General features: G+C 42.5%; 1 protein-coding gene across 4 annotated transcripts in view; it reads right to left on the reverse strand.

Moving 5' to 3' along the window:
• Window positions 1-13754, reverse strand: part of LOC105278172 (nucleolysin TIAR) — a 439676-nt gene that overhangs the window by 39960 nt on the left and 385962 nt on the right. For all 4 annotated transcript variants that reach the window (XM_026967878.1, XM_020031242.2, XM_011337029.3 and 1 more), the window contains exon 6: window positions 7649-7751. In XM_026967878.1, coding sequence (XP_026823679.1) covers window positions 7649-7751 — 103 coding nt within the window. The remainder of the gene's footprint in view (window positions 1-7648; window positions 7752-13754) is intronic.

Genomic DNA, 13754 nt, shown 5'->3' on the forward strand with positions numbered 1-13754 from the left:
TAACCTAACCTAACCTAACCTAACCTAACCTAAGTTTTTAAGTAAGGTCCTTTAGAGAAAATCTTTGAACTACGATAAATAAAAACTTGGAATGTCGAATAGATTACTACGTCATAGATAAACACGACTATTCCTCATTTACAACTCTCCTATACCAACTATTCTCTGCTTTAATAAAAAAATATATTAATGATTCACTGCTTTAAATGATTTTCCTTTGTTCATACATGTACTATTTTACATACACATTGGTAGTTTATGCCCAATACCGTGTGTTCCGCCAATAATTGTAGTCAAAGGGTATGTCCTTGACAATATAAATTTAATGAAAATCCTTACCATGTACATGGTGTCCAATAATTACGTATAATTTGTAAGATTTATTTTGTTAATAACTTTTTAATGAACAGTGAGCGACGGCTAAAACTTGTTGCCTGTTACTCAGAAAGGTTACCTCTATAACATATGTCAAGGTCATTGACATTTGCGGGTGCTGACCATAAGTGAATATTTACCGATATGAATATTGGATGGATATATTTATGCGGAGTAATGTGACACCGATGCGCACGGCAATTACGCGGATCCCTGTTTCAGCAGCTCGAGGGTTGCGCTGCGAAGCCTACCCGGGGGTTAAACGAGGGCACGTACAACGCTCCCGCACGTCGCTTTCGCGCGTTAATGGAGAACGTTTGTAAATTGTGATCATTGAAGCGAGATCGCGGATAGTCGGGTTACACTCGCGTTATTAGAACCCCGTCTCGTTTCGCGCTTTCGTTTGCATAGTCCGTTACGCGAGCCCCGCGGAATACCGTGTAAAATCTAACGCGTCCGCAAACGCGGGTAAGTACAAACGAGATATCATGAATGAATCGCGCCAGGAATTGCAATTGCATCGTATTTCGAGTAATGTCTATCCCATCGGAAGTTGCGTTCGTGTGCAACGTCGATCGGGAGTTTATATTACGCGGCGCGCTCGTGACTGCCTTCTGTTAACTCAAATATATGCACATTTCGCCGTAACGACATTTCTTCCGCGTGCATTTGGTGAATGTAAAAAAGAGCTCTTTTATTTCTTCCAATTACGTTATGATATATACGCGTTGCCCGCCCGACGAAGTTTTGCGCGCGGCGCAAGTTTTATTCTGTTTATTTCTCCGCTATTACTCATATTATTTATATTACAATGCATAACGCATCCTCTAATGTACATTATTGAAATATATAAGCCGTTCGTTTAGCTCACCGGAACTTTATATGCGGTGCATGCATTTTGCGTTATTTAATAATTGGGACATGTAGTAATCACATAGAATGGCTGCAAATATTAATATACATTTCATGTTCGGATTATGCACTGAGGGCCCAGTAATAAAATGCATTGCTGTGCGATGCAACCATTTTTTTGCGAGATACGAGAATTTTCCATTGATTCACGAAATTTCAATACAGTCCCTCTACGTGTTTTATTTTATAATATTATTTGCCCGTACTTGCCCGCAGGACATGTCACATGGCGCAGGATCTTTATCAAATAAACATTTCTGCAATGGTGAAAATATTGTATAGTTTCCCTTTGAAATAAGGAAGTAAGATTTAATTCTATTTTTTGACGAGTGAATGACATTAAATCTTCTGTTGCGGGGGCTAAAGGTTAACGAGAATGAAATTAGAAAAACACGGAAAAACTAATTCCAAACGGGCACGAATATCGCATTTACTGCATCTGTAATTCGTCGATATGTTCGGATAACATATGTGTGTGTGTGTGCACGTCATCGTTCCGTTTGGTGCTCCCGCAAGTCCTGATTCGACATCGGCGGCGATACAAACTTTCGGCATTAACCCACGCCCAAGTTTGTCCTTTCACACGCCAGCAATCATATTTTTGCCTGACCGCAAAATTATCTAATTGCCGCGGCTATAAAATATTGGACCAGTTGCTCGGCTAACTTCGGGACTCAGTCAAATTAAATGCCGGCACGACCCAACTGTTCCCCAACTTCCCGCCCGTTTCACCCATTCTTCCATGACGACTGTAACGAAGAATTCATACCGTTCGCACTAGACTCTCTCTCTTCCGCTCTGCCGTACTTCGCTTTTCATTCGCAAGGTAAACAACGGAAAGCATATTCCTGCTGGCGTATCGTGTCCATGGTCGCGCGCGCGGCGCAAACAAATTATCGCAATTCCGTTGGTTTATTTGCGTGACGGCTGCCTTGTCGATATTTGCCCAAGTATGTATAAGCTCCAGCCTCGATACACAGTCGCCCCGAAACGTCTTCTCGCGTTTCGCCGAGGTATGCAGATCGGCATGGGACGCGGTGGATCAGGCGCGGCAGTTAGGGTGCACCGCACCGCGTTTTGGATTTGCAGATGAGAGAGCTGGCGCAAGCTCCCGTCCAAGATGCTGTCGGCAAGATACCGAAGCGGAAAAGTCCGGAGCCATATAAACTCCACCGTGTAATTCAGCAAAACGGTAAATCTACCGATTAGCGAACCCACCTCCTATCACCTTGTCCTTGACATATATTATAGAGGTCATCTTCCTGAGTGACCTTCAAAAGGTTTTAGCCGTCGGTCGTTGTTTACTAAAAAGTTATTAACAAAAGAAATTTAATGATTTTGCACGAATTTTCAGCCGTCCACAACAAGCAAAAGGTTATATTTTCCGAAACTGGAGCCCCGGACACATACGCTCGGTTTCAGCCCGCTTCGCGGGAGGGCGGGGGGCAGGGGCTTCGCCCCCTGCCCCCCGCCAGAACCAGTGTAACAGATTTTACCGTACATATTTTGATCACCTGGTACACGGCACGGATTCCGGCGGGGGGGGGGCGAAGCCCCTGCCCCCCGCCCTCCCGCGAAGCGGGCTGAAAACGAGCCGTCCGAGGCTCCAGTTTCGGAAAATATAACCTAACCAGGTTAGGTTAGGTTAGTTTAGGTTAGGTTAAAGCAGAGAATACTTTGTATTTAACTGTTTATGCTTTTGGTTAAAGTGAAGAATACTTTGTACTTATATTAAAAGAAACTATTCTATATATTAACGATTCACTGCTTTAAATGACTTTCCTTCCTTCGTTCATATACATATTCGTCTTTTATATCTTTCAATATTCAAAATAACTACTATATTTGCAAAATTTCTTTTGTTAATAACTTATTCATAAACAACGATCGACGACTAAAACCTAGTGCGGGTTATTCGGGAAGGTGACCTTTGTAATATATGTCAATATTATGTTCTTGGTTCGCGTAGACAGCTGAAAATTCGTGCAAAATCATTAAACTTCTTTTGTTAATAACTTTTTAGTAAACGACCGACGGTTAAAACTGCACAATGTTACTTAGAAGGGTGACCTCTATAATATATGTCAAGGACAAGGTGATAGGAGGTGGGTTCGCTAATCGGTAGATTTACCCAGTAAAACGCCAGCCGATAAACTTGCACTCGGGACTCCTCCGGTTTCCTTTGAACGCGCTTCACCATAGGTGTTGTATGAATCCCCATGTTACTGTTCATGCTCCTCGTGATCCTCGATACTTTCCACGGCGTTGTTCCTTCTCCTCTCACCTTTCGCTCCGACTTATTTACCCATCTAAGCTTCTGGTATCATATTTTATCGCAGGTAGCCGAGTTCACGCATTGCCCGTTTTCTACGCTCCACGTTATTACGATAAATTGTATCGATACGCGTCGCGCTTGACACGTGTCGTAAAACATGATGCACGAAAAACGGGCCGGACAGTTTAATTAAACCTGCTCTTTTATCGTTATAGCTTTTTTTAATAGATCTTGCGAGCCTTTGGTATATAAGAGAAATGTGTTTTGTATAAAACGCGTCGAAGCGATATATTGGTAATTTAAGAAAATATATGCGCTGCAATTTCAGATAAAGATCTGAATTATAAGGATATTAATGATGTACATCGATCAGCAATTCGTTATTTGTGAGGGCAAAAGTTATTTCATTCAAGAATGAAAAATAGCGAAAGATATTCTCTCAACATATTCTCGTCATGTCCTCGAGCTGTAATGTCTCGTCTAGAGAGATGGGTTCATTACGTTTTTGGGGAGCGCCGTCGAGACATTTTGCTATGTTGAAGTATTATGCTACTCATAGTAGTATTATTGTGCTCATGAATATAATGCTCACGCATTTCTCTCTCAATGAATTATTTTCCCAAAAACAGGAAACAAAAAATCTTGAATTTAGGTTGCATCGTTTAGATTAAATATTATTACGAGTAATGTTTAAACTTTAAAAAAGTTTTATGCTATTATATATAAATAAACTGAGCTTATATAACAGAGTCCTTTATCATTAATTAATAATGGTATGTATTTGAAAATTGATTGAAATAATACTCCATTTCTTTTAGTCCTTCTTAGTATTATATCAAAAATTAAGTAGGAATAGAATTGTGGATGAAATTGTGGCAGAAAATATCTTTTTGACTCTTCGGATAAATATTAAAATATTTAAAAATATTCTTTCTTCCTTTTGTATACCTTGTGTACGCAACAGATACAGTTCAAACTATTCATCTATTTAGTTTTCAAAGACTCACAGATATCTATTATAATTGATTATGCGCTACAAAAGTTATATTAAGTGGCAAACGTTTTGTAAAGCAACAAAACGTTACGATTCGTTACTAACAGAGCAAGTACGTGATATTATGCGAAATAGCGATTTTCAAGTGCGCAAATCGATGTCGCGGACATGTTTAGGTGCACTTATGTTAGTTGAACACGATTGGCCACCGACACAATGCAGGAATTTGCCTGAAGCGTGGGCCAAGTCGTTCACTCGAAGCTCGAGAGTTCCTTAGAGCTCGTGAGGTCGTCAACAAGATTTTGTATAAGACATTCATGCGAATGATGTGCTCGAAACTCGATTTCAGAGTTGATATTATAAATAATTAATTAAAAAAAGATGCAAACTCTGCTTAAAAATCATTATATGAGAAAAAGCTTCATCACGTATAGATATAAGGTTTTAAAACAGATTTTAAACAGATAATAATAATTTCAGTATTTCATTCAACAGATATATATTTGAAAAATTTTTGATGTTTTATGACTACAAAGGCCAGATTGGAATACAATGTAACTAAAGTTAGAGAAAATCCACATTTTCCATGAGTAATTATTAATAAAATTTATAATTAAATGCATCGTTATATCTGCTAAAATATTATAATTTAAACAATCATTAACTATAAATAATGAGTGCTGAAATAGAAATAAATACGATATTATTTAAACTCAAGGCGAAATCAAACATTTGCATTTGTTTAACTTGCTTGTATCTATCTATCCCATTTCTTCACAAATTTGCATGGTAATTCTTGCAAAAATAGGAGACCGCCTTGTACGTGAACATTTATTGCTTCGATCGCAAGTAGAATTTAAATTATCCATAACAAGGTAACCAACCAATGTGATTACATATTCTATAGCAACTTAATTAGAACAAGTAAGACTTCACCGCAAGTTCCTAAACCTTAATATCGTGGGGGTATCTCGACGGTCGAAATGAAAATGAATTTTTAGATTACGTTGGTGCTGGTTATAGAAAACGAGACGCCGCGCGATAACAAAACGCGTGAAGCAAACCGAGCGCGACGAGGCGCTTTACCGCAAAACTCCGGATATAGATTCAGTTACAGAGTTAGTGGTAAAACTTGTATAAATAGAAGTAATCCACACGGTCCCGTTTTTAATCGCGGGATCACGTTTATCCGCCGCGCGGGAAGCGCGTTAGCGTTAGATGTTTACGGCCGAAAAGAAAAGAGATGAACAAAATGAACTTCTTCGTGGCCGTTATTCTCTCTTATGAGAAATTTAGGATACGTCCGCCGGGGAATATTAACCGCGTAAAGGTGGCCAGCAAGAAAGTACTTTCTGCGAATTTGGCCTATGCAAATACGGGTGAACAATCCGGGTAGGTCGAGTTTGCGAGCCCTCGTCTAGTGAAAAAGTTTGGACGCCCCGCGACGAATACTAATTAAAGACTTGCGGAATGAAATTAGTTAGACGGGGGTACGGGGGTGATTCTCGAGGATGGACGATGGAGTCCTCGACTCGGCGACGAAGAGCCGCTTATGATAATATAATAATACTTACTTGGGGCCTCGGAGTGCTACCTCCAAGCTCATTATGCGTTTAGTTCATAACTTCAATTGGATTCTTACTATCCCTACTGAGCCAGGGCTTTCATCTTGCCGTTGTCTCAAACCATCCTAATTATACAAGTAATTATTATCGCGAAAGAGAACGTTCCGATTCGCTCATTGGCCGCGATGATGCTGCATAAGCAAAGATAGTTTATCCCCTTTTGCGATGATTTGCATAGTCGAGTTAAACTTGTATATCGCTTGTAGCTTCATAGAGTGAGAATGCAGTATTATAAATTTTCAGATCCGAGTTACTTTGGTAGCGTATAGCTCTCCGTCAGCTACCTTTGATATCTGTGATCTTTTGCGTTAGAATCGTATCGTCTCGATTTAATACGTTCTCGAGTGCGATTTACGACTTATCGCCAGCAAAACGCATCTCAGAAAAGAGAAAAGAAAATATTTGTTGACCCCCGTCGCTACGGAAAATTTTCACAGAGTCCATACTGTCGCTCGCCGGGGGCTTTGAAATCAATCTCAGTACTCTGGGAACATGATAGTCCGACGCGAGTCGAACTTCTTCCTTCCTCTACCTCGGTCCATTGAAAAAAGGCTCTTGAGTCCATCTCAAGGTATCGATTAACAAACACTCGAACAGCTAGTGCTGCCTTTGTAGAACCCGCTTTGCAGAGTAACCGCTCGTGGTAAAGCCGTTTCGAGCTTTCCTGAATGGCACAGTGAAAGCTTTCTGTGCGAACGACTCGCCGAGTGTTGCACAAGAGGCGGACCTTTCGAACTCCACAGAATAACGCGACCGTGCGCATCCATTTGTGCGCGGTAGAATTTCGCCGACCTAATCGAATTCCGGTTGCGTCGGCGAAATTTCCGCATTCGCGACCGACGAACGCGATATTTAATTTAGCAGCGCCGGTTTGGTATTCATGACGGGACATACTGTGGACGTAAATATAACGCTTTTGACAGGGTACTTGGAAATATGTATCGATTTCCCTTCCCTCCCTTTGATTTTCTTTTCGGAAATTGCACGTTACGATATTCGATTCGCCCGACTGCTTTCGACTCATCGAAGTTGTTTTCAGCTTTTGCCGTCAAAAATTTGTACCTTAACATACTTTTTTATTTCAAGACTTCCAGTACTTAAAACTTTCACAAAAAAACGTCGTCATCGCATTCTCTGATTGTCGAGTTTTGCCATTCGTTCATTGCCATCCACTTGCACACAGGGATCGTAAATATTTCTATACTGTATCCCTCTCATCCTCAAACTACTGTGAAATTTTAGAAAACCGAGGCAACAAAATGAGAAAGTTAACGAGAGAATGTTCCGTTAGGATGAAAGATAGTGTTGATACACATTGTCTTACTTGCATTCGTTTTTGCAGCGACAATTGAATACTTTCACCAGCTGTACGAAGGAAACCATTTGTCACGATAGTAATCATGCACTATGCTACACTCTACGCTGTATGCAACAAAACGCTCGATCATGGAACGTGAAAGTACTTACCTTCGGATTTAGGTGCGGGAGGTTTGCGAGTGGCCCAATTTGTCCGAATACTTCTGCCACCGAGCCATTGCCCATTCATGTTACCAATGGCACTCTCTGCTTCCTGAAAAAAGACAACAGCAAGGAAAATCAACATTTTCCAAAGCAAATTCGAAAGACAGAATACATGTATTTATTAAAAGTGAGAAAGAAAAATAGTTACAGATTCGTTAATTATTATTATTGGGCATAAACATAAAAATTGTCTAAATTTTAATATTAACTTTGTAGACTTTCGTTTAATATTTGCTTGTTAAATTCTTTAATATTATATATGCTCTCTTGTTACGGTTTAAAAATTATTTTTAAAAAATTACGGCTTCTATGTTTGAACGAAATTTAATTATTCTCTGTACGTCAGTTTTAGATTTTCCCCTAACGAAAGGTTCTTCGAGAAAGTTTTTACAATCATGTATTATACTTCATATCACTATTTTATTTTGAATCTAACAAAAACTATTAAAAACATTTTATATATTCAATTTTTATATTAGTGTACCATTCATTAATTTATTGTGCACGATCAAGATAGTTATATTACAAGCAAGCTCCGTATGAAAATATTTTTGCGTGTACCGTAAAGCACAATAGAATTATTTTATTTTATATATCTTCATATTTTCTCCATTTTATTGCCTGAAGGTATACGGTTACAACTGGCATTTACAAAATTCTTACATTACGATGTAAGTTCCAGTTGCTGCAACGTACCCTAAAATATATGAATAAATCTGTGATACGGATGTATTGTATAAAACCGAATGTAAAAATAAAGTATACTGAGGCGTATCTTGAAGGCGCACGATGTAATGTAATTAACGCAACTGTCATGACAGATAAGAAATTATCGCAAAATTATCGAGCAGAAGTTCATGTGCATTCACATACCAACAGAATGCTTCTCTCCGAGGGATTTTACCGAGAGACGAATGAAAATACGCGACGCGTCGCGCAATGCCTTCGCGAAAAGCTCCTTTATTGTCTCTCGCAACGTCTATAACAACAATCGCGAAGAACCGTAAGAATCGCGGCGGCATCCGCGCGATGCGCGGGCGGACGTGCCGCATTCACACGCAAAACCGCGGATAAAACCAACAGGTATGTTGACGTCAATATTATCCGCGACTTGTTGTTGATTCAGCCGCGATATCCCGCCAGCCTGGCCTCCGATCCAGGTCAACTTAATATACGTTTTGAAATTTTATTCGATCGACTGCACTCTTGATTCCCCGGATTTCCGCGAACCGCTCCGGGTGATCCGGGAGATTTTCCATCGCGATGTTGGATCCCCTCCCGGGCGGAAGGGACGAAATCGCCTTTGGCACCAAGGGGAGAACGCCCACGCCTCCACGTACAATATAATACATACATATACGTACATACACGTGCGCGTATTTTTGTGTGAGGCTATCTGTCCTAACGCGAGGCACCAGCAAACCAACAAACTCCCCATGGCGTTATCGAGTCCTCCAATCCACGCGCGTCCATTACGTCCGAGATACGTATGAAAAACAAGACGAAAAATATTCTCATCGATCGCAAAATCCTGCCTGGCGCGCGGAAAAGGCGAAGGTATCTCCGGTGAACCAGCGCGCGGCGCGACATTCGCGGCGCGTGGCACTCGCGCGGAAGGAATATACACGGAGTGACACACGTCATCGGTTGCACTACCCTACGCGCGCGGGGGGATGCTGCATGCCCGGTGTGCGACATCGGTGGTATTCGGACGGTAGACTCTCGCAGGCCAGACGGGAGGATGGAGACGTAAAAATATTCTCGACGCGAGGTATTTCCCGAAAAAGTTTACTGTTCGAAAAGCTCTTCGGATGTACGTAGCGGCAGCGCGGCGCGGCGCGGCGGGGGTGGATGCCACCACGTTCCTCCCTCTAGCCTCCTAGAGGTTTCTCTTTCCCTCCTGCCTTTCGAGCTTCCACGACACACACAGCCGGCAATCTACCCTCCGCCGCCCTCTACTCTAAAGCATTTGCGCCATTCGGCAGAGTCCCCTCCCCCCTTCGCCTTTTGCCTCATCTCCAGTCGTTTTACTTTCTTCCACGGGCGCGGGCTGCACTTCAGCCCCAGCAGCAGCCTCCCCTCGTGCTCTTCTCTTTGCACCCCGTCCCCGTAACACCTCCGCGATCTTCCTCCCTCCCTCCCCCCCTCCTAACCCTCCCATCTTGCCGCGGATAAAGTATTTCCGATTCGAATTTCCATTCCCGATATAATGCCGCACATTCGCGCGGTTAGCCTAGATAGTGCCAGACGACCGAATGCCCCGCTCTAAGCCGATTCTAAACTTCGGTCGATATTCCCGACGCCCGTTCGACCCACAGCCCCTGAAAACCACCGCCGTTTGCTCCCTTCCGTTCCGGCGTGACCAGGGCGTTTACGCGATACCAGAAGCACCACCGCCGGTCAGCCGCCGCTTCTTCCCCGCGTGCTTCCAAGCGTCCAAGCTAGCCGACCGAGGGTGGTTCGAGTCGTTCGAGCGAACCCATCAAATCGAATTTCTTCCGCGGTCGACGATGCTATAGACGGACAGGAGCGACGCGCACCGACACCCAGCTGTTTTACGCGCATTATTAAGTCATGCCCCGATACGGCGTTACGCGCCGTCGGATTACGTGGCCTCAACGAAACTTTCATTCTTATCAAACAACCTGCACGTGGCACGAGCGCGATTGACATTAGGCTTGCGCTCGTGAACGCTCGTTCGTTGAATTTTATTAATCCTTAGAGTTCTCTCTCTCTCTCTTTTTTCCGCAGTGAATTTAACATTATATATTAAGCTCTGATTTTACATTTGTGATCAGAGATGTAAAGCGCCTTTGAATTTGATTTTCGAAATTGCGATACATGCATATTGAGCCAATTCATTAATTAATTTCCATGAATTAAAAAGAATAAAGTAGATTTTTCAGATCGTTGGTCATCAATTATATTTCATAATTCTAAAAAAAGTGAATTTTTATAATAAATTATAATTATTTATGATACTACGTTATTATATATGATATATGTATATATATAATGCAATATTACATCCTTTATCTAGGGACTTGATTTAACTTCATTTATTGGAGACGTATTTCGCTTATAATTTATTGATGCTTGTGATGACAGTTGTACAGCTACGCGCACGCGCATTATAAGTTATTTCGATACGAGATTCGATATTGACAACTTCGGTAACTTCTTATTGAAATTCCATTTGAAGATAAGTAAGTTTTGTATAATTCATGCAACTATTGCGGGGTAATACATTTCTCCGTGGTACACGCTCGATGTGATTGATCTTTGTGCCCGCAGCGATAAGTAGCGCAAAATTTCCAGCATTATTCCCTTGCTTCAAAACATTTGTCCGGCTTGCTAGCGCGATTCCGGCAACCAGCGTAACATTTCAAAATTTTCAGTTAAAGGTGCATGACTCCATGAGCAAATAAAAATATGACTTGTTGTTTTAAAAATTCCGCGACTCACACCCCCTATGTATGTATGCGCCATATATTTCTGTTGCATCAGAAAATAAAGACTATTTGTTTACACGGTCGTGCGTATATTCAATAACGTGTCAACGCTGCCCGTTATGCATCCGATATTTTGACGGCGGCCGTAAATAAAAAGCATTCGCGCGCATGATGATACTAATCAGTACCCCGTAAATGACACTCCGTCTAATTGCTCCTGTTTACCCACCGTGAGCATACAAATCCACGTTTGCGTGCGGAGGCGCGCTTTTGTATGCTTAAGGTCGTGAGTCATAACACCGTGCGATTTATCGATCAAATGGCGAAGCAACAAAAGTTGACAGTAACTAGAGCGGCCTGAGCGGCACTTACATAGTAGGATACGTAAGTGCACACTGGCCATCAACTAGTAACAGGGGCACAGCTTGGACTACATGACGGATCCGTCTGCGCATTTCAATAGACATCGACATTGTACCACATACTCCCTCGCGTCCAGCGATGTTCCATATCTCCGTACTTCTACTCGAAATTATATATCGTCGCGATATCCTCGCTGCTGTCCCATCGCAAGGTAGATGTGCTCGTATTATAAATTGATCACTGGCAAAGTGAACGAACGATAAGTATCCGTCGACGAAGATCCATAAGATGACGTTCCGCGCAACGTTCTTGAAAGAAATAAAGCCGTATTGAGAGGATACCGAGTCGGCACCAACGCATCGCGTCGCATCCCTCAATGGGTAGTGGCGTAATACACACGAGAAGCGTATGGGATATTCTAAAGCCGCTGGGGGTATTCATTAGACGCGACGCTCGAGACTTGCGGAGTCCGTTCCTGAAAGAAAATCGGGAAAATCCCGAGAATTCCTATTCCCTCGTACGTCTTAAAAGAGCCAGGATGCTGGATACTGGACGATCAGAGCTCGCGATTTAGGTACGTGTATCCGGCGGTCGAAGGATATAGTGGCGGTGGGACTGGTCGGTGGATGCGAGGGAGTCGTCGGCGTGGGTTGCACGGGTGGCAAGGGGGAAGGAACAGCGGCGAGACGGGAAGGAGGAGGGAGGGTGAAATTTTCGCGTGTTCCTCGAGGTTAACGGAGACACTCGGGAAATTTATACTTCGGCAATAGTAATACCGCGGGTGTGAGGCAGGTGCCGGCGGTGGTCCAGATCGATAGGACATTAAAACAGAGGGGAAACGAGAGAGGGTCTACCTTCGGGGCAGGGCGCCTCGACGAATAACCCCGCCATAAACGGAGGAAAGCCTTCTTTTACTCAGCCGTACGTCTAACTTCGCTGTGATTTACGTCGCGGATTTTGGCGGGTCACCGTAAAACTCCGGCCACTCTCCATTTAGCCCCCGAAAAATGATGTTGTAAACCGTGACGGTGGGATCTCTCTCCACCCTTCGTTTGATCAATCTCGGTGACCGAGCGGACGCCGTCAGGTGTGACATACTAGCGGAAGTGACGGGCATGATTTCGCAGTCGCTGCTCCTTGTATTAGGAGTGTGATTTAGTTTTGAGGGTTTTGCAACAGATGGCTGTAGTGTCAGTTTGTTCCAATAGCTCTTTCCGATAACTGTTGTTTCTTACAGTGTTGACATTATCCATCACATTTAGTAGCATTATAGCAATAGATGCAATAACAGTCGTGTTTATATCATCGTAAAAATGCAACTTCCGAAACAGCATTTTCGACATGCGTTGCTTTTCTTTTTTAATCAAAACAAAACTGCGGCTGACGGTTATAGAATTCTTGTGGAAACTTATGGTGATTCTGCCCCATCAATTAAGACGTGGGAATACTGGTTTGGACGCTTTAAAAGTGGTGATACTGATGTGAAGGACAAAGAACGCTCGGGACAACCAAGAAAGCTTGAAAATGCAGATTTGCAAGCATTATTGCACGAAAATCCAACACGATCCACTTCAGAACTTGCCAGAGCATTAAATGTTGATCGTACAACAGTTACCAAACATTTACATGAAATGGGAAAAATTCAGAAAGAAGGGAAATGGGTTCGACATCAATTATCGGAAAGTGCCATTTGAACATTTGCATTTCGTTGATCGCCAGGCAAAAAAAAAGTCTTTTGTCTCGGATTGTTACTGGGGATGAAAAGTGGATCTATTTTGATAATCCGAAACGCAGAAAATCATGGGTGGATCCATGCGAACCATCAACATCCACTCCGAGACACAATATTCACGGTTCAAAAGTAATGCTCTGTATTTGGTGGGATAGTGTACTATGAGCTGTTAAATCCGCATGAGACTGTCACGACTGATCGTTATCGACACCAATTGCACAAGTTGAAGCAAGCATTGGACCAAAAACGACCACCAATTGCGAGTAAACGATGGAAAGTGATTCTTCTTCGTGACAACGCTCGACCTGACGTTGCGTTATCAGTGAAAGAAACACTATTAGAGCTCGAATGGCAAGTCTTACCGCACCCCGCGTATTCTCCGGACATTGCTCCATGCGATTATTATTTGTCCCGGTCGATGCAACACATTTTAGAGGATACACACTTTCATAATTTGGAAGAAGTGCGAAAATTCGTCGACGAATGGATCAACTGAAAAGAAGAG

The sequence above is a fragment of the Ooceraea biroi genome, chromosome 2 (assembly GCF_003672135.1).
Source record: "Ooceraea biroi isolate clonal line C1 chromosome 2, Obir_v5.4, whole genome shotgun sequence".
Taxonomy (NCBI): Eukaryota; Metazoa; Arthropoda; class Insecta; order Hymenoptera; family Formicidae; genus Ooceraea; species Ooceraea biroi.